The sequence below is a fragment of the Mchenga conophoros genome, linkage group LG7 (genome assembly GCF_057382185.1).
Source record: "Mchenga conophoros isolate Kocher_MC1m ecotype Shallow Benthic linkage group LG7, M_conophoros_male_GT1.1, whole genome shotgun sequence".
Classification (NCBI taxonomy): domain Eukaryota; kingdom Metazoa; phylum Chordata; class Actinopteri; order Cichliformes; family Cichlidae; genus Mchenga; species Mchenga conophoros.
The window spans coordinates 16,857,686-16,879,710 of NC_140532.1; the positions used below are offsets into that span (position 1 = coordinate 16,857,686).

Below are 22,025 nucleotides of genomic sequence, written 5' to 3' on the forward strand. Positions count from 1 at the left end.
GTGCTGTGACTCAGCACTGACATGGCAGTGACACCAGATGCCAGCACCAGCCTTGATGAAGTAGTGGGAGGTAAGTATAACTGTGACACATGCAGATGGCATTTACAAGATACTCAGTATGGACACAGCACGGGGTGCCCATGGTGATCTCCCACCTGCTAGTAAGATACCTTTTAACACTGTTGTTCCACTCAACAACGACGTGTTCCAGCGCTTCATATAAATGACATATGTTGTGAAGTTACTGTAAATTTGACATTTTCCTGCAGCTGAAAGAGTCAGAGCCTGTCAGGACCTCTCAGGGCTGACCACGAAGCACACCAAAGTGAGTTTGTTTCTTTCTGAACAGAGGATTTCTCTCCTTTATGATGGAAGCAAGGTGTCCCTGAGATACTGGAGTGTTACTTTACTCTGCTAAATCTATGGTGGACCATAGCACTGCAGGAGAAATGCACATTCTTTTAAGCTTCATCCAGAATATTGTCCAGAAAAGTTGTGTCAGTGGGTTTTACACAGGCACAGTGAACTGATACTTCAACTACAATCTTTAAAAAAAAAAAAAAATTATATATATTCGCACAAATTACAACATCACTGAATATTTACACAGAATCAAATCATAATATAATAATTTTTTAAAATACAATTAAATAATGAATCAGAATTTACAGAAAAAACAGAGCACTATTCTACATTTTAATCACTAAAAACATTGCAAATATTCAAATTCTACAATGGTATTTCTTTAATTTGTTGGTATAAAGTGTCTTATTTTTGTTCAACTCCAGCTCCCATCTTTATAAGGAACTATAAAGAATGGTGAATAACTAAACTCAAGCAAGAACCGTAACACGGAGCAAGATCTGTTGACCTGGACTCTGTTGAGTTGGCATTATATCTCCACCAGATTGCCCATGGCTGCTATCACAGTCAGCGGTCTACCTTTTTTAATTAGCTTTTCCCTGTTAGTCTGTCAGGTGAATATATTAAATATTTAATAAGGGATTTGGGGTGAATTTGCAGGACAGATAGGCCTGAGGCCAAAGGCCAGCTGATTAAATTTTGCTGGATCTGACACTTCTTTAGCCCTAACTCTGAGCCAGAGCAAAATAGAAACCTGGTTCACAATCCGAAGTGAAATATTTTGAAACTTGGAAAAGTAATTTCATGTGAACCAAAAGTGAAAGACAGCCGTGCAGTGAAGGGTTTTACCGGCACTAGTTTTCTATAGAGCTGCACATGTAGGCTACTTTTAGATAATTGGATGCACTCAAACTCAGTAAACCATGAGCTGTGGCAGTGGAGTCATGAGTGTAACCTCTGTGCCATCTGTAAGGAAGCCATGTCTGTCAGCTTATGTCACGCCGTTGGAAGGAAGTTTATTAATATCCATACAACCCATGTAATGTGACGCCACCAGGGAGACTGCTCTTACTCAGGCTGGACTTATGTTTTCATGAATGGGATTCCGTAAGACCTTTATACCTTGTGACTGATGCCGAGTGAGGGCACCACCCAGGAAAAAATAAAGCTCTCAGACATCATGTGGGTCAGGTATATTTATTTTCTCAAGTCGTGTACAGTGCAAAATAGACCTCCGTGTAACAAAATAGCCACAACTATATTGAAAACAACAATGCTATCCAAATGTAAAGCAGTAAGCCGAGAAACACTGCAGTTACAGAAGCTCGTGAAACTATGATAAAAGTCAGTATTCATGAAGGAAACTCAGAGTGAGTGACACATGAATCAAATCAGACAGTATTCTATACTAATGCAAGTAATGGGAATTCCATTTCTATTGTACGATTGATCCAACAGACACTGACAACATTTGCAGTCCAGCGGCACATTTTCTGTTTTCTTGTGCATATGCAGAAATAAAACTTGTCAGGCATTGCTAATGAAGGTTGAGGCTTCAGAAAAAACTTCCAATACGTTTCAGAAACTCAACAGGTTTTAAGAAACAGGAGTTGCACTTTCTGGCACCTACGGTCAACTGCAATCTAAACGCATGCAACGGCTACACTACCTCTAGACACGGAGGTACTGAAAATGGTAAGCGATGCTATCAATCCTCCTGAATGACATCACCATAAATAATGAACATTAAAATGACATATATTTCGGCTATCAAATATACGATGCTCTTTCAAAATAGAGTAGACTTTCTACAAAGCTAGTACAAATGGATTTAAGAAATATCTCTCCCATAGTACTATATGTCACATCTATATACATGAAATACAAAGAATCCACATAAACAACATAAATTATATATTTGTGCTTCTATGTTTTTCTAGCATGCCGTTTTCAGTTCTAAAAGATTTTTCACCAAGAAAATAACATATATCACAAATGTAAACAGAGTCCTGCCATAGATACATAAGTTTTTCCTAACTGATGCTTAGCCTAACTCGTTCTGACACTTTCTTATTTACATATTTTGGACCCATAACTGCGTCTGTAATGCCTTCGGAAATAGCTGTGCTCGCTCATTTCACTGCATCAGTGTTATAATCTGTCAATATCTGGATATCAACTGGTAGTAATCAGACCTGCAGGGGTTTTTCCCCCCATAAAGCATGTAGTAGGTAAAGCTGAAGGTCGACATTCTCACACTGTGTACCTTGAACAATCTGCAGTCGCCTAAAAAAATCACTAACAAAACACTCAAAAGCCAGTTTAAAGCCTTACAGAGGAAAACGAACATGAATTCCTTCACAATGACATTAGCATTAGCTTAAAGTATACGAAACAATGACTACATAGACCCTCCCCACCAGGATTTGCTCCTAACGCTGCTTTATTATGTTGGTACATAACAAGAAATCATATTGTTGGGGTATTTCAAAGTGAAGTGGCTCTGCATTAACCTCCTGGTGTGTTGGTTCATTGATAAATTAAGGGGAATGTGAAGAGGGGCTGACCACAATCAGCCTTCTCATGCTTGCAGACTTTGTAATGAAGGCTGTCTAATATCTAACTTAAGGGCAAAATAACACAATAATAGATATGATAGACTGCTAATTCATGAAGACTTGTTAACTTTTGTTCATGCATATATTGCATTGTTTTTTTGGCGGGTGGGTGGGGGGTCAGTAACTGATTGTTAACAATTCTTTCTGCTATGTACACTTTTGGGGGTTTCAGCGCATTACTCCAAATCAAATGCTTGTCCTTATGATCAGAGACACCTATTAACAACAGTTTAAATAGTAAATAAATAAATAATGGTTAAATAAACTAAAACCAATTTAGTACATCCTACTGAAAAACATAATTTGTCACATTGTTAAAAGAGAAAAAAAAATCATATTCACTGGCACAGAAGAGGAATGACACAGCACTAGCATACATTTAAAGGACAGTCCTTGTGTGCACTGTCTGCAGGTCAGCTCATTGTCGTCTTCAGCCTTGAGTGATGCCGGGCGCATCTTTCTCAGCCTGTGCGTGCATGTAGTACCGTCTCGTTAGAGATAAAGGTTTCCCCGTAGGTGTTTCTACTACAAAGTTGTCACTTCTATCACATTTAGATCATTCCGGGTGACTCGATATAGACATGGCAGGAGACGTGAGGGCTGGTCTGAAGCAGACGTCCGTCCCGTGCGGTTGTTACCCATCCAGTCAGAATCGGACGAGAGCTCTCAATAAGCTAGTCATCACTAGAAGCACAGCTGTGGCTGCAGTGATAGTCACAATGGAGCTCCAACCTACCTCACTCCCCTGAGGGAAGACACGAAAAGAAGAGTGTCAGGAGTCAGCAGAGGTTAACTGTCACCAATAGATACAAACTAGATGTCTTATAGAAAGAATAGTTCCACGTTTAGGGAAATGGGCACAATTGCTTCTCTCAGAGATTGAGATGAAAAAAAAAGGAGATTGAGATGAGAAGATTGTTACTGATTTAATGTCAGTGTAAACAAATCAGGGGGTAATTGGTTAGGGAAACACCAACTCACACCTCCAAAGCTCACTATTTACAAACCACATTTTAAAATAAATACTAATTTAAGCTAAATATCATTTGGCTGTAGTTTCACATTTGACACAAATAAATGGTAACAATCTTCTCATTTAAATCTTGGCAAGAAAGCGGTAAATCATATTTCCCAATAAAATGGTTGAGCTTTTTCTTTACATTATTCATTCAGTGAAGCTCAAAGATTTCTTGTTTTTCAGTTTTGCCAAACTGCCCACCCGTCCCATGTTGACCTTTCATAAATGGTCCACAGTGGTTCATATTATCTGTTTTTCAGTGTGTTTCAGATTTTAAAGGCCGTATTTGGAATTTCTTCAGTTTATATTCTCCCATAACAACTAAACACAAAGATTCCTGACAAATAAAGGATTAGTTCACCAAAATAACAGAAAAACATATTTACTTCTGACTGTATGGACTAAAAGCACTAGGCTATCAACACTTTACATCTACAGGAGCTGCTCGGCCATGGAAACCCATCCCACGAAGCTCCTGGTGCAGTTTATGTGCTGACATTAATGCCAGAGGAGGTTTGGAGCTCTGCAGTTATTGAGTCAGCAGAGTGTTGTTGACCCTGCTCTGTAACTTTACATATCTAACAGTAGACGCTCTTTAGATTGGCCCATTTTTTCACAAATGTTTGTAAAGCCAGACTGCATTGCTCGATTAGCTTTGCAAAGCAACTGAAAACACCTGATTCCCAACATAACGAGGTGTGGACATGCTTGTATTCTTTAAATTTCATCTTTGATACCTCCAAAGATCATTCGTCAGCTGTGTGGTTTATTAGCCATGCACTATCATTCCGTGGACTGTTGTTATATTACACAATTTATGAATAAAGGAGAGTAGTTTTAAGTAGTTTTTCGAGCCCTGCCATCTTTAGTACAGTGGCTAAGACAGACAGCGCCATTTCACCTAATCACTTTTTATGTAGTACTCCTTGCAAGTTCGTTTTACTTCAAGATCCCAAATATCCAAATATATATATTTACACATGACCATTTAACATTTGTACATGTTTATTTTTATCACCTCATTTTCATTATGTCTTTTTCCTCCTCCACCATTGCACTTTCTCCTCCCTTATTTCCACATCTTGCTCTTCCTCTTCCTTCTCTCAGCTGAAGTCAGGACTCTAACACATAAAAACCTGCTTATTTATTATTGACCCAATTACGTATTGTCAGCAAATTAGACGTGCAACCCTCCCATCTCCAGACAGCTCACAGCGAGCCAGCTAAACACTTTGAAACTCCAGGATTTCAAAGCTGACCTTGAAAGAAATTTCATGAAACTATAATGAGTAAGATATCATATGAAAGGGCATGGAGAGAGCTGTACAACCTGTTTCATTTTTTCAATGACGGCTTAATGTTTTGCAAATGACACGCCGCAAGAATATATCTTAAAAAAAGTTTTTACAGCTTAAAAGCCAAAGATTTCAGCCAGTTCTGCTCCAATCATCTGGGTAAAGATAATAAAATGCACAATTTTAATATGTAATGCTTCCTTGTCTGAGGTCAAACATCAGCATGTTGTAATAAGACATCATAAAACCTTAAAGTTTTAGTATAGCCCTTGCATTCTGGGGGAGGGGGGATTACGCTCTCTGAGTGCTCTTGTTTTTCTTTCGTTTAGCATATTATTGAAAAATTTTTTGTGTAATTTAGGTGAACTAATCCATAGCATATTTTGCGAGAACCATAAGTAGCATTACGCTTCAGACAGATATAAGCTCCTCCCATACCTTGCTCTCTGGGACGCCAGCTCCGACAACCAGCACCAGACCACAGCCACAATTACAATCATTCCTATGAAGGGGATGGAGAGAACAGCGTGCTCAGACGGATGGATGAATCTCTGAGGAGGGAACAGAAACAAACACAAGGACCATGGCAATGAAGGGGATGAATGAATGATGGAGCGACGTAGCCAAATAATAAAACAAACAGATAAGGATGTGTGACAACGGCACAAATGGACCACCACTACACTACACAAATCACTCAATTCTAAGTGTGAAATGGCCTGTGGCTGTGATATACGGGGGGAAGGACTGTGGTGGAGTGATTTAATATTTCCTATTAAACAAACAATGCATAACTTTACGGTGACATAAACATCAACTCAGTGTGAGTATGCGTGAGCAGTCCTGTGTGGCATTTCCTGGCTGCGTGTGATATCATGCTAGCAAAAGAAAAGAAAAAGAAGGAAAGGCACGCAGGATGGACTTAGCATATGAAGGTTTATTAGTCTCTCTATCCTCATTTTGAAGTTAAATTGTTCGTAAGTCGTAAGAAATTTGTCGTCAAACAGGCTGAGAGGTCATGGACATTCAGAGAACAAGGACAGCATCAGAGACAGGCACGGGTAGACAGTTTGACACGATGTGGAGACATCTCATCATGGCTGTTGCAGACAAAACACAGTTCTGTTTTCACTGGATGATTTCAACCATCGCAAGCATATGATCCAAATTCTGAGGTTTTGTTTAGATTTTTCACTGAGTTTTTATGCGCTCTTTTTAAAACTTGATAATACTCGACTTTCAGAGTAGCGACTGTCTTTGCATGGCAATGCAGGTGAAAGCACAGACTGTTCTACCGTCAGTGCATTCTAATTCCTCGGGAGCTTTGCAATGGAAATCACAACCTATGCTTTCATTCAGTGGCACCTGGAAGGCTGAGAGGTCATGAAAAATACATTGAACTGAGAAGTTATAACTCATAGTTCAATGTACAAACCATGCTGGATGCTTTCAAGTACTTATTATGTAAGAATAGTCGCGCTTTAAATGAATATGGCATGAATTGTGTTCACTTTCATTTCATTTCATTTAGATTTTTCATATGTAACTTTATTAGAAGGAAGAGAAACCAGTCCGGTATTAAATAAAAAGTCTAAACAAGAAAAAAAAAGCAGCTTAATTACATTTACTGTTTTAAAAAGATCTCAAGTCTGCTTATATGCTTCAGTGGTATAAAGTGCATTAGCTCCAAGGCGCCTGAATGCGTTTTATTAGAGATTTTGTGTTTTTGTCAAACAACAGTATTTAAGCATTGCTCTAACTGAGCAGTCAGGACACAGACACAGTGGGGGGAACGTTCCCCAGCCCAAAGCACACAGTAAATACTGATATGGGCTGACAGGCCAGGTCAGCTCATATCAACACATGTATCGCTGCAGTATGGGACACATAAAAAAGTGGGCTCAACAGACACAGGATACAGTGAGGAGCAATGTGAGGTTCGTTATGTGTTAGTAGATAGTGTGACTGCAAACAACAACAACAAAAACAACTTTACATTTTCTTCATTGTGTAACTGGAATATTGCTTTTAGAATAAATTCATATCATTTAAAAACAAGTTCAGAAAGCGATGATAAATATCTACTAAATATATTATTAGTAATCGCAGAAAGCTGTGCAGCTTTTCAATCAGTTGCTCTGCTGATGCCGGCGCTATACTTTTATTATAGTTTGTCCCGTGATGGGCTTGAGCTCTGCGGTTCCTCACCTGCGTCCCCCCCGACAGCTTCTCCAGCTCTGCCTTGCAGCGCTGCAGCTCCTCCTCCAGCTCTGCCCTCTCCCTCTGACTGCTGTCATACAGTACCTGCAACTCCTGCAGCTCCATCTTCAGACCCTCACACTGGAGGACACAGAGGCCAAAAGAATCAGAAGAATAACGTGTACCAAATCTGTGCCACTTTCTAGCAAAGCAGGGCACTGTACCTCTCTCTGAACTTGTGAGGCCTTCTCCTCAGCCTGTTTCAGCTGGTCTCTCAGCGAGAAGATCTCCCCGATCCCTCCGGTCCAGCTCGTCGGCGTCATCGGCTTCCCATCGAATGAGATGTTCTTCTGGATGGAGGCGTCCACCAGACGACAGTTCTCAGACTGGGCCATGGTCATGTAGCTCTCTGTCATGACCTCATCTGAGCCGGTCTCCATCTCCTTTCCCTCTGTGCCCTCCCCCGCGTCTTCCTCTTTCAGCGACAGGTAGACGCTAGAGCTGCGAGATCAAAAAGCGGCTTCAAATTAACCGGCTTTTTTTTTTATTTCTTATTGTAAAAACGGGAGGATGGGAGGATGTGTTAACCCTTAGAAGAAATGTTGATATCAAATGGTGACACTGTTTTGTCAACCTCCTTGTCAGCTACACATACATTTAAACCTGAAGTTAAAATATTTACACCCTATAGCACAGTAACAACTATTCTTTTCAATTTCCCAGTAAATGGCCAGACAATATTGGCAAATGCTCATCATATAGAACAACCTTACAATTCAAAGGCATTCTTAATTCTTAATTGCTTATGTGTAATCCCTCATATCATGCTACAACTTTACTGAAGTGCTTAAACAGGTGGTCGGTGCTGTGATGGGAGCTAGTGATACCAGAGGGTATCCCCTCCAGCTGATCCAGTGAGCACAGCTGACGAGCGAGCAGTCGTTGACCTCTCACCATGTCCTCTGTCTTTGCAGCAGCTGCAGCCTCTCGGAGAGCCGTCTGTTGTCCTCCTTCAGGGTCTGACACTCCTCCCTCAGCATACGGCACTCCTCCTTTAGCAGGTCAACGTCACCTGTCGGAGCAAGAAGGGCACATATGAGGATGTTTAAAACGACATTGTATACTCCTACACATCTTTATAGTACAGACAGTGTAAAACGTAAATTTTAGTCATCCGCTCTCTTGTCAGAGCACGAGAAGCTTTGGAACAATCTCATATCTGTCTGCTGAAGATGAAGCGACAGCCAGCAGCTGGTTAGCTTAGCCTGGATTGGCAGCAGGATGACACATCCATGCCAGCTCTGTCTCACTGGTATCAAAATCCGACTGGCAGTTCCTTTAAGGCTTACAAATGTTTTAGTAAGTGCAAGAACTGAAGCAGAAAAGCCATTTTCACCAATAATGTTTGTGCATTTTGGGTGATGTTCCCCCCACCCTCGGTCCCACCCAGCTCCAGACCCCAGCGGTGACATCATGCGCTGGAAGTGTGGGTCCCTCCCTGTCGTGACCTCATGTCCCTGGTATTCTGAATATACACACACATGTCACTCCCTTTTCAACTCCCAGCAATCCTATTTTGTAGCATTTACTGAACCCGCCAGTGACAGATGTTCTTGACTGCAGTTTACTAACATGCTGTGAGGGAACGAGACCATCCTCGTGCAAAGACTGATCACAGGCTTTTTGTGCTAAACTTAAAAGCTTGAAGAAAGAAGAAAACTTTATTTTTAAGCTTGTGAAGATGTTTTCACCTCTAATCCAAGAGGCTTCAGTAAGAGTCCCAGGTATTTAACCCCTACTGGGGGTTGTTCCTGTGAGAGGTGGTCATTGACCTACTACTTCTCATGTCCTACGTCACATGAGTTAAGATGGAGAAAAAAGGTGGATTTAATGCCTAGTAGGGTTAAATTCACAAACTTAAAGATGACCAGTCGCCTTTTTTTCTCAAGTTTGTAAGACTACAATGACTTGGGTAACTAAGAACCTAATAAGACACACGTGATGCAACGTCACTTCTTCTCTGACATCTGTCCCCCCCCCCCCTTTTCCTCATCCCTCACCCTCTCTCCTCTCAGCCTCCCTGCGCTGGCTCTTCATGCTGATTTCGGCCCTGAGCGTGGTTATCTCCAGCTCGTACTCCTGGGTTTCTTCACTTAGGCGCTGGAGCTCGGCCCGCCGGCGACACAGCTCTTCCTGCAGTGAGGCGATGTCGTTCTCCCTCTCCGCCGCTGCCTCCTCAGCGGCCTGCTGGAGCAGGAGCACCTCCTCCTGAGCCGTGCGCAGCTCCTCCTGGGCCTCGGCCAGCTCGCTCTCCTTCTCCTCCTCCAGGCTGTACATCTCCTCCTGCACAGAGCGCAGCTGGGCTGTGGCAAGCGGGGGAAGAGGAAGAAGAGGAGGAGGAGAACGTTAGGTTTTCTTTATGGCAGATGTGTGGGTGAGACTGCAGTGTCAGTATGGGTGTATATGTATGATCTCACCTGAGGCTTTGCAGTAGTGGGCCTGTGTGTGTTTGTGTGTGTAGGTGGTTAGTGTGCACTTGCATACGCCTGTGTGTGTGTGTCTGTGCGGGTGCTGTTTGAAAGAGGAGCTGATGTAACTGATGGTAACTGGCATGCTTTTTATTCAGGGTCAGGTTGGGATTATTAGTTTAGTCATTTCAGGAATGGAGAGTTCTCTCCACCTCGCAACTTAAAAAAAAAAAATTTCCCTTCTGATTCTCTGTCTTTGAGAACAAAAAATCTGCATAAGTGGTAGCATGAAACAGAAGTCAAGCTAATAAATTAGCAGCTTAAAGATCAAAATCTGCAGAGACCTTAAGCACTGAGGGATGTAAAACTTTTGATTTTTTTAATCCAAGGGGAAAAAATGACACAAAATGTTATTTTAGAGATCTTTAGGCATATTGTGTTGATACCTTGCAGATTCTGGATCTGCCGTGTGAATGCCTCAGCCTGATGGGCACTTGCCAGACGCTCATCCTCCAACAGACCTGAAGAGGAGAGACGGGGAGTCAGGAGTGTGTAGTGAGATAAGAGGGAAAAAGTGCAGCAGGCCAAAAGAAGAAAGATGACAACTTGATAAGCTGTTCAACCTTGAGGCATGACTGGATGACACAAGCAGCTTTGTATGTCTGCTTCTGTTAAAAGCAATGAACAGTACGTGAGCAGACCGTCAATATTACTTAGCAGGATTTTTCTTTCTGGTATGCGAGTTCCTAATGATCCTTTTCATTGGAAAATTCTCTTCTAAACTTAACAGATAGCAGTAGAAAAATAACACAGAGTGTTTTGGCTGCCAGTTTCACAGCTTTTGGTTTGCTGCTATTTTTGAATTTCTGTTTATTTTTGGTCCCTATCAGTATGTCTCATGCCAAATGTTTTCTGCCACATACTTCAGGCAGATTCACTGATGGCTTTTATATAGCAGCAAGAGGAGCTAGAAGGATAGCGAGAGCGTATTCTTAAATCAAATCATATGTCCATTCAATTCAGTTTTATTTACATGGCACCAAACCACAACAACTGGCTCAAGGTGCTTTAAATTCTAAGGTCAAGGCCCTAAAATAATAGAGATAAAACTCCAAAAATCAGACGACCCCCTATGAGCAAGCACATGGTGACAGTGGGGATGAAAAACTCCCTTTTAACAGGAAGAAACCTCCTTTATGTTAATTGGGTTAATTACCCATGGGGTAATGTAAGCTGAATGGTGAGATGTCTCTATGTGTTAGTCCTGCGACAAACTGGCGATCTGTCCAGGGTGTACCCGGCCTCTCGCCCTATGGTAGCTGGGATAGGCTCCATCCAATCCACAATAAAGATAATGGAAGATAATGGATCGATGGCTAAATTATAAACACTTAGAGTGAATTAAGATACTTGTAAAAAAACATGCACACACACAAAGTACTTTCACAAGTACAATTTAATTGTAAAAAAAGGGTTTTTTTTAATCAGTATTTGGTGCACCTTTCATTAGTACAACTTCTTCTATACATTTTTGGAAACAAGTGGGTTGCTCCAAGTGTTTTGGAAAAGTTGCCACATTCCTTAATTGCTTGTGTCTCTTTGTGTAATCCCAGGGTGACTCCATGTTGCTAAGATCAGGGTCTCTGTGGGGGATGTACCATCTGCTGGAGGACGCCTTAGCCTTCTTGTGGCTTGTGTACTTAATGGCAGTGAGTTATCTACAGATCAAATTTCAGATCAAATGCCTTCTTCGTTGTGTTGTGTCCTGCATAAGAACCTAAACATGTAAAGTGCCTGTTATGCCCACTGACTTCAGGCTGCTGCTTGGAAGAGTGTATCAGGTCTATCTGCGGCACCCCTCCAGGCGCCTGATCACCAACACCTGCGGTCTGTAATATGAAGCAAGACCAACAGACCCGGGGTATATTTTCATACCCCAACGTTTGGGTTCCTGCTATGCAGTCACGCAAAAGGTGGCTATCAACCCTGAGTTTTCCAATCTATTCACATAAAAAGGCATTGGCAGAAGGTGACCAGTCTGCTGGCAGCACGCAGGAATATTTTACAAAATAAGAGCAAACTATAAAATTAGAAAACTCATCATACACGCCAAATGCACAGTTGCTGCAGCCAAAGGAGAGGTGTGTGAGTGTGTGTGATAGGAAAAGTGCTGTACTAGCATGTGTATGCGCTTTAAGTGATTTGGTGGTCAGCAAGACTGGAAAAGCGTGAGACGGCCTGAATAAAATCTATTTAAAGCCGGGAGGAAAGTTGGAAAAAATGTGCACGGGAAGATCTGACTAAAAATACGTCTGAATTCACTCGCTGCCTAAATGTGAGTAGCTGCTTCTTTTCTGTATAAGCCAGTTTTAGCCTTACTATTTAAGCAGCAACCCGGTTGCATTAAATGGTGTGAGAGTAAATATAAACACATAATTCAACCTGGTAAGGCTTGCTTGCAAATTTTATATAAGGTCAACGAGTACAAGTTTGAAAATAGGGTAGGTAGGTATAGCGTAAGTTGCCTGGCAATATACTTCATTATGAATGATCCTTGTAATACAGAAAACTCAGTTAAACCCTGAAATTCTTTACTGACTCTTATTCCTGCTTGATAGTGCTGGTCTCTGAAGTCCATGTGATTATCACTGGGGCTGGATAACTCTCATGTCTCAAATGTCTCAAAATCTCATTTGGAGATTTTGAGACATTGTCTGTCTGTTTTTTGATCACCTGCTGCTTCACTGTTTCGCTTTCCTTATGTCCTGTTCAGTGACTGAAAGAAGTCTTTGATTCAATTTAGCTTTAACAATATAACATGTTTTGTGTTTAAACAGGGAGCTTAGCATTGTGACAATTTGTTCGGTTAAACTATCATACCAAATGGAAAAGACTGTGATAAGCCAACTTTAAGCTTGAAATGAGGAGCAAGCCAGTCACTGGCTAAAGCTAAGATAAGGGCTGGCCTCTTCTTAGAGGGTTGGGGTCACTTAGGTCTCATCTATCTGCACTGGGCCTCTCTCAGCAGAGGGTGACTTCTTAAAAAAGACAGATAACCGCTGACTACACAGGAAGCCCTCCATAACAGGCCATTGTGCCATTTCACCAAACTCACCAGTCGCTTCCCAGAATGTTCTCACCAAGCTCATGAAATTCATAAACAATCTACTTGCTGAACATCAGCTGTTCAGTATCACCTCACAGTGCCACTTGCATGGATGTAGAATCTCACTTTTTTATTTTCATAATGTTTAAGCTACAGTTAGTAGATTGTTATCAATATTATTTATAACTTTTTCCATTTTAAATTTGGTTTTTAACGCCCTCAGATTAATCCATTCATCAAGCTACATCATTACTGGTGTGGGCGTAGAAACCCGAAACCGAGACAACCGCATCTGCATGCATCAGCTGCCAACGCACCGAACAGCTGACTGTTCCCAGAGGGTCTCGACCAATACTGAATTCTGGTTGAGGTCTAGGACACTCCGTCTAGAAACTTCCCGCAGTGTGAGCGCAGTTGTCTGAGGAATGGTTCCTCCCGCTGCCAGACAAACTGCTGAGCTCACCATGCTATGTCTCTAAGAATAACACACTGTTAAATGCACACACTCATAAACGCACACACACTGAGCTCAGTGTAACCTCATACCCAAGGCCTTAGTCACTGCTAGTGTCTCTGAGCATTATGCTCATCATTTCTAAGGTATGAGCTTATGCTCTTCTTAATGACTATGAGCAACAGACTGTCTGTAACCACATATAAACAGTTCGCCTTCTATATATGTATCTAACAAAATTTCACAAGGATGCCTCAGGTACAAAGTTAAGAGAGGGTTTTTTCTACTGATCAGTGTAGAAATAGGGGAAAAAATAGTGCAAACATTTATGTAAAAGTACTCTGAAGAAAATTCAGGCTGAGATTGTAACAGGAATTTTATAATCATGTGTCTTACAGCACAAATGGAGTTTTTTTCACAGCGAGGGAAAGGCCAAAAACAAGGTTAGTTAAAAATGTTAGGTAGCGTTTTTAGCTCACAGAAAATTTAGCCGCAATTAAATGAAAGGTTTTTTTTTCTTTTTCAACTTTGCTTGTTGGTCTTAGCTATTTCCATTATTTTTCTTTTCCACTCACTGAATATGCATGTGTTGGAAATGTAACGAATGAAAGCCCAGGGTTATTGCTTTTGTAAATGCGATTTAGGAGCAGCGCTGGCAAACAATTTGCAGATTTGAAAAATGATGGTTAATTGCAAAATGTAGATTCATTTCTAAGCAAAGCGCTTGGTGTAGCATTGCTTTTTGCAAAGCTGTCCCAGAATTAAAAGAAGGAAAAATTATTTTATGAAGAGAAATCGGCGAAAGAGGCCCAGCTATTTGTGTTTTATTACCTACGTGTGTTCAAATGTGACGTGCTTTTTATTCAGCTTTTGTTACCGATTCCAGTTGTGACTGAACATGACAGATAGAAATGTTAGAACGGGGACTATCATGGCAGTCAGCATATTCTATAAATGCCAGAAAAAATGTTACAGAATTAATGCATGTTGATGGATGATTAGTGCATTTGCATTGATTTTTATGGGAGATGCTTTAATGTTAATGTTAATAAATTAATAGTTAAAGGTATTAAATAATGAACATACATATTACAGTTAAGGGATACAGTCCTAGAGGTATTCAAGGCTAGAGTTCTCACCTTGCAGCTCGTGGAAGCTCTCCTGATGTTTGTTGGAGGTCTCTCTGGCCTCCTCCAGCTCCAGCAGCAGCTGCAGCACCTGCGCCCTGAGCTCCTCCAGCTCCTGCTCCTCAGTCAGCGACTCTTGCTCCTTCTTCCTCTTCTCCTCCCCTTCACCTTCCTCCTCTTTCAGTTTCTTTTCTTCCCCCTCTTCCTCCTGAGATCTCTCCTGGTCCATCTCCTCTTTCTCGTTGTTCTCCTCCAGGACTCCTCGCTCCTTGGCGGTTATCTCGTTGTCCATATTGGGGCTGCTCTCGGCTTTCAGATCACAGGGGTCATCTGGTAGAGAGATGGCAGACATTACGAGAAGGAAAAGGGATGGAGAGCCTTACAGGTGACAAACCCATCTGTCATCGCCTAAAAACTCAGTCACGCTTGGCTGCAGAGCAAATAGTCTCTTCTCCCCCGAATCAACAGCACCATCTTGTGATTAAAGTGGCACCGACTTCTTTGTACATCACATCCTGTTCACTCTGATTTAAGCGTAGCTGTTCAATCCCACAATATAACTGAAAATCCTCTTTTGTGATTAACTCTAAGACGCAATCCTTTTTCTTGAGCGATTCCACTGATTAAAGGAAGAAAATCACACGTGCCTTAAAATGTCAGAATTTTGTAATAAGCAGATGTTAATGTAGCAGCATTCACACGCAACATATTTCTCTTTATTCACCGCATTTCAAGCTTCGTTGTGTTTATGGCACACGCATCCTTGTATCCGCACTGTGGATTTAAATGTTTGGCCAGCAGGTGGAGCAGGTTAGCTGACACAATGCGGAAACAGAAGTGGGGAGGTGAAGCAATCGCTATGACTCACCACTCAGCAATGCACCTCAAAGTCCACAACAACAGAGCTACCACTCATAGTAAGAGAGATGTGACACACAGCTCTTTCACGTGCTCTTGTGTCACATTTTTGCCTTCTTCTTAAAAGATTTCGCTCAGTAATAAGCTCAGGCCCAATCAGAAGCTCTAAAACCAAAAATGAGACATTATATATGAGGCAGACCAATAAGAGTGAACTTGATTTTGCATTACAGCTCTTTGTCTCGCTGCAGCTACTGAGACAAAGTCAGAGCAGTTCAGAAGAGAAGGCATCGCCGGCAGTTCTTCTAGCATTACACACACGCAAACACACACTGACCTAATATCCTTTCACTCTCACTTCTCAACAGCATGCCCTCCTGGGTCAAGTCCTTCTCAGAAATAAATCAATATGTAGTACTGCGCATTCATGTCTGAGTGGTCTCCAAGTGGCCAAAAATTGCTGTTTGTACTCAGAAAGCAATGTGAGGATGGGAGAGGGGGAATAGTGTTCACTGAGGGACAGAAGATGGAGAGACGTGATGAGAAAAAAGAAGAAGGCTGCAGCAGGGGACGGAATAAAGCATTAACTAAAGATCTACCCTAATTAAGAGCGATGCTCACCGGTGTAATCTCGGCTCTGGGGATGCTTCCGGTTCTTGTGCTAATTATTTTTTCTTTCTTTTTCTCTGCTCGCTAGATGTAACCGTGTACATCACAGCATATTTTATCATGCATCTGTGACAGCCTTATTCCTTCCTGTCTCATAATGATGTTAATTTAAACAATGCGGCCCCTGAGAGGCATGCGAGAGGTTTCATGAGCGCAGGGCTATTTTGTCATTAAACTTTGATGCTGGTGTAACGAGTTAGTCATAAAGAAAGAGAGAGACGGAGCTCTGTGGCGGGGAGTTTTAGCCGGAGCTGCTTGTATAGCCAGGGGCGGCTAAAGGCCATCAAGAGACAAAAGGCTTCCCACTGAATATCACTCACATCCAAATCTCTTACAGGATATGTTGAGCTCATGGTAGGCAACTCCAAAAGGCTTTGGATCAAGTGTTTTCTTTTGTAAATGTCTATTCTGTATAGACGGTCATTATTGTCCTCACTTTAAAAAAAACACTTTTTAGGTATATTTAGGAGAAAGAGTCTGGCTTTGCATGATGCATCGTGTGCAAACCCTTACCACCACCTTTCACCTTTCTACTCATCGTATCGCTCTTAAAAGAAGCTTAATCTTCTCACCTTGTGGGTGAATATTGAGCACATTGTGCAGCCAAATCAGCTGCAGTGACACCTGTGCTCACTCCACTGTGCTTGATTTTTTCTTTTAGTCACGCTGGGATTGCATTAGACATGGACGCCGCGCGCATACAAGAGCAGGCGACGGACAGCGGTGTCATCTCAGGAGCAGTGCAACAGCTCCGGGGAGAGGACGCCTTTTATCTATGCACAACACATTCTTTCATAATCACACTGCAGCACAGCACTCTGAGTATGTTGGTATACACACTGTGCCACTTTAGAAGAGAGGCAACAGGCAGAGCCAAGTAGTCTTTGTCAGCATCTCAAAAAGGCAGCCTGAGATTTAATTCAAACATTTAATGTGTCAACACCAGCCTTTTTGTTTTGCTTCTGATTTGGCATTCTGCGATGGAGCGTGGAGCATAATGAAAATTGCACTTTGCAAAATTGAAGAGCAGAGCGGGGATTTTTAGCCAGCAGAGGGGTGGGTGAGGGACGGGCAGCGAAATCTGAAGCTCAGCCTCGCAGTCTAATTAAGTAGACAGGAATTTACTGGGAAAAACAGCATTTATGCGCTCACCTTTTTTTTTTACAGTCTTTATCTTTAATGATACCGCTTCATGCAATCAGGTGTAATATAATAGGAAATGTGGAGCAAAGTGCTTTCGAGAGAATAGTCTCTCCCTATTGCTGCTAGTTAAATGAATTGACTGCTAGTTAGGTAGTTAGGAACATCTGGAGTCAAATCAGCCAATAAAAGAAACGACTGCTCGCTGAAAGGCGGCGCTGGAGGAGGCTGTCTACGGGTGTCGTGTCCTGGGTGTGTTGAGACTGAGCAAACAGGTGTGTGCTGCGGTGTCAGTGGTTCATTTGTGCATATGCCTCAAGAGTTTGCATTTGCATATGAATACACGCCAAGAGTGACCACTTCTCTTTGGTTTTGCATGTGTGTAAATACATAGAATATGAGCACGCATACATGTGTAGTGAGATCCCCACTTCTGATGAGTCTATATACACAACATACTGTATTTATGATCATATATGTCTGTGATCTGCTGTGTGTGTGTGTGTGTGTGTGTGTGTGTGTGTGTGTGTGTGTGTGTGTGTGTGTGTGTGTGTGTGTGTGTGTGTGTGACGGATGTACGTGTAGGAGGCCATGCATAATGCACAACACCCCCTCCTACCCCAGCTTTGAAATCAGCCCTGCTCTGATGTTGTAGCTTTTTCCCTGCACTGGCACACTTCCTCAGCAACACATAATACAGAGGAGGGAGGGGGAGCTGAAATAACAAGGAGCCACCGTAGGAGCATATGTGAAAGGGAGACGGGGAAAAAACAATTAGAGACACACAAGGAAGGAGAAAGATTTACGACGTTAACCCCACGCATCTCCACATCCACCATGCACCCTTGGTCAGCACACCAACAACCCAGAGCTTCAACATATAGAGAATCACCATGGTGATAAAGCTGTATTTTGGTCCACTGCTTTGCTTTCCATAGAAACCTTTCCTTTACCCCCCCAGAGAAGAGTCTGTGCAACTGTATCAGGTGCACTGTCACGAAGCCCACACGGTGAGGTCACCATCATATGAGATGCACTGCTTTCAAGCTGCGTGGAGACTCCAGATGAGCAGCAAGCGTCAGAGGTGGAGGTCTTGTGAGGTTAAAGTGAGTTTATCTCTTTCCCTTGCTCTCTCTCTGTACTGCACTTCAGAGGCTGAAAAGTCCAGGGAGAGTGAGGAACAACAGCAGCAGGAGAAGAAAAGAAAGTTGAAGCGACTTAATCAGCCGTTCTGTTATTTAAATGGAAAATTCGTATTTGCGCTTTCAAAGGGGAATAAGGGAAAGTGGGTCAATGGAATAGAAAAGCATCGCAGGATGTGCTATAATTTGGCCTCATTAGATGAGTACGCACAAAATCTGTGTCAGTGTGTGCATGCTGTAGGTGATTTATTCAGGGAATGTGTGTTTTTGGGGGGGGGGGTTTTCAATACGAATCTGTGGTGGTGCAGTGTGTGCATAAGCTTGTTGCATAGCTATTCCATTAGGGGTTTGAATAGCATCAGAAGAAGAACGGAAAACAAGTCATGCAGTTATAACCCATTTCATCACAAATGAACCCTCCCCCCAAACCACCACCCCCAGCAAAGCAATCACTATGGAAAGCTTTTTTTTTTATCACTTAGGTCTTATTTTGAAAAATAGGGGATACCACAGCTCACTGTGTATCTGCCAAAATTCAAAAAAGATAAATCCAGAGCACGAGGGTGCGCTAATGATAGGTTGACAATGCCAAGCATTTCTGCGAGGGAAACAAAAAGTTAAAGCCATGGGGGCGGGAGGGGGGCTGAAAGAAGGAGCTGCGGGAGTTCATGAACCTTCTCCATTCACTTGAAAGTTTTAAGAATTTTTCCATTATACAGCCGAGTAAGAGTAAAGCACACATGGCACACTTGGTTTAGCCAGGGACCTGCAGAGTGCCTTAAGAGCCCTTTTTCCCCCCTATTTTTTTAAATGAAGCACTTAAGTCTGGTGAGAGAGACCAGAGAAGTGGGTGGGGGGAACATGTGACAGTGAGAAACAGGGATCAGGGATGCTTGAGGACAGAAAAGCATGCGAGATTTGTTTTCGTTTGTTGTTCTTGGCTTTTTGGTTTTTTGGTTTTCTCAAAGGTCTAAGCAGCTCCCACATCTACAAAGTTTGTCCAAGGCAGCAACTTTGCTGTTTATTAGTTCCGGAGAGCTGAGAGAAATTCTGTTTGTGTATCTTTGGGGAGTATCACTGCTGATGTGAATTTTTGCAGCATGAGGGCACAACACTGGAGAGAAGATGAGGGAATGGAGGGAAAGAACAGGAGAGAAATGCTGCGTGGGCTGACGCGCTGGCAGGTGCAAAAGGTTTGTGTGTGTGTGTGTGTGTGTGTGTGTGTGTGTGTGTGTGTGTGTGTGTGTGTGTGTGTGTGTGTTTGTGTGTGTGTGTGTGTGTGTGTTGGAGGGTGCGTGGGTGCTGAAGAGAGCAAAGGATTCCATCTGAAAGAGGGGGACGAGATACTGAGTGGGAAAAGCTGAGAGAAGGATGGAGAGAGAAGTGTTCGGCAGCTCGTGCAAGTAGGAGGGAGGAACAATATGGTGGCCAGTGGCGGCATCGTATGCAGACACCTTGTAAATGTCAGATGTGCCTGTGATCTTGCTCGGCGGCAGCATGTGTTTGCACAGGAGCATCTGCAATCTCTGTTGGTAGATGTGGCAAGGCAGCGTAGAATTAATCCTCAGCAAAAGTGCAAAAACCAGAGAAATGCTGTTGATTTTTAATAAAATTGCTTTTTTGAAGAACCCAGACTTATGCTGAGAGTTAGGGCTGACCTCAGCCAGGGCACAATAAATGCACTTAAATCCCTTTAGATCCCCCAAAGGTACATAATTCAAAACTATATCACTTATCAACTCAGCTCAATCCACTTTCTAGGTCTTTTTATTCTCCAGAAGTCAGCCCTGACACCACCATAAGCTCAGTGTTGGCCGTCACGAGCACTTAATTCCCAGCTTTAAAAACATGCCTCAGGTTGTGATGAAAGGAAAAAAAATAAAAGAGTCCCTGGAGTTAAGAGGCTAGATAACAGGAACAAGCTTGTTAGGTAAGGAAGGATTTCTCCTGAGACAGCATCCGCGTTACGGCGATCAGGCTTCAGCACAACAAATGTAATAAACAAAACTGCTCACAAATGCAAGTGGTTCGATAAGTCTACGGGCATCTATGGTGAGCATATTAAAAGAAATGAGCCACCCAGTCCTTGCTCCTGAAAGTTCACTTTTAGGACATTAACAGAGGAAAAGGAAACCTGACTCTGAGCAAACTGCTGACCTGTGTATGTGTCTGTTTCTCCGAGCCCCTCCACACCAATAAACATCCTCCTTCCAGCGTCCACACACACACACACACACACAGGGCCACTCTATCTGCAAAACACATACTCCTTCCTCATTGAGAATCATGGAAAGAGAGAGAGAAATACCACACATTTTCTCTGCATAGTTGAACAGTACTAATTCTATCTGAGGCGAAAACATAAAATAAAGATGCATTGTGTTCGCTGTCATGCAGCAACTTTCAGTGGAATGAAGTTACCAAGCAAGCCTAAGTGCAGCTGCTCATCTGCTCCAAGCCACTATGTGCACTAAAACAACGTCTCATTCCTCCGCAGATGATAATCTGTGTAAAACATGAGAGAGATTCAATCGTTAACAAAAATAACACCCAGCTCTGCATGACTCCAGATTCCATCAGTTCTCCATCGGGATAACATATGCAACAAATTCAACAGTGCTAAACGCTAGGCCTAAATTATTTCCTGCCTTTGGCTGCCAGCAAATCGTTACCTGGCAGCGTGTCGCCTCCATCAAACGTCCACAGATGCCGTATCTTACCGTGCTGTCCACTCACTCACTCACTCACTCACTCAGTCTGTCAGCTCGACTGCAGCTCTTTAGAAACACGCTCCCACAGTAAACACCTCGACACCAGACCACCCTTCTCCCGTTCCACATCCTGCCCACTTTACATCACTCACTTTTAGAGAGCATGCTCTTTCTTTGAAAAAAAGAAAAAGAAAAGAGAGAGAGAGATAAACATTAACCATCTACCTTTTCCCCGGCTGATCGCTGTCTATATAATCTGTAGTGAAAAAAAAACACCGCCACACGGCTGTATCCAGCTACGCGGAGTCGCAGATGAACACACACTGACAACACAGCAGCACACAGACCTGTGGAGTCCAAAGCCTCCTCTATGAGTGGAGGTAAACGCAGTCCATCCATAGCCCCCCTGTCGCTGCTGCGAAGAGGGAGAGACGGAGGAAGAGTGGGCGAGAGAGGGTCAGAGGGTCCGCACGCCCACCTCAGCGGCCGCTGCTGCTGCGCGGAGAGGAGAGGAGGGAGACAAACACACGGAAAGTACTGATCGCGTGTCAAGTACTCGTACAGCACGCGCGCGCGCGCAGGCTTCGAATCTCACAAACTTGGCACACGCAAACACACGCGCGCATGCACACACAAACCGCCCGTACCTCGGGAGAGTTTGGGAAAGATCCCGGGAGCTGAAGGCTGGGCTCTGGAGCGTGGGAGAGATGCCGAGAGGGAAGAAGAGGGGAGGAGCGGAGCGCAGGGAAAGATGCTGTTTTCCAGATGGCAAGCTCCGTCTCCCTGCCCTCTCTCTCTCTCTGTCTTTCACATGCTATCTCTCCCTTCAGGCTCTGTTTACTATGTTTGCACTCCTT

At 42.8% G+C, this 22,025-nt stretch overlaps 1 protein-coding gene across 6 annotated transcripts; it reads right to left on the reverse strand.

Moving 5' to 3' along the window:
- Positions 1-1,544: 1,544 nt before the first annotated feature.
- LOC146569914 (uncharacterized) lies at positions 1,545-21,927 on the reverse strand. Of its 6 annotated transcripts, none has more exons than XM_085282589.1 (10): positions 21,816-21,927; positions 21,516-21,660; positions 14,661-14,978; positions 10,408-10,482; positions 9,554-9,856; positions 8,448-8,565; positions 7,718-7,994; positions 7,503-7,634; positions 5,733-5,845; positions 1,545-3,726 (listed from the first exon to the last, which is right to left on the reverse strand). In XM_085282589.1, exons 2-10 carry the CDS (start codon positions 21,565-21,567, stop codon positions 3,714-3,716), a joined length of 1,401 nt encoding a protein of 466 aa, XP_085138715.1. In that variant the 5' UTR covers positions 21,568-21,660; positions 21,816-21,927; the 3' UTR covers positions 1,545-3,713. The 6 variants fall into 6 exon arrangements, 5 of the variants coding, with proteins under 5 accessions (XP_085138715.1, XP_085138714.1, XP_085138718.1 ...); XM_085282588.1 differs by having other exon boundaries at positions 21,516-21,663; positions 21,816-21,834; XR_014893409.1 differs by lacking the exon at positions 21,816-21,927 and having other exon boundaries at positions 5,733-5,796; positions 21,516-21,796.
- Between the last annotated feature and the right edge of the window lie 98 nt (positions 21,928-22,025).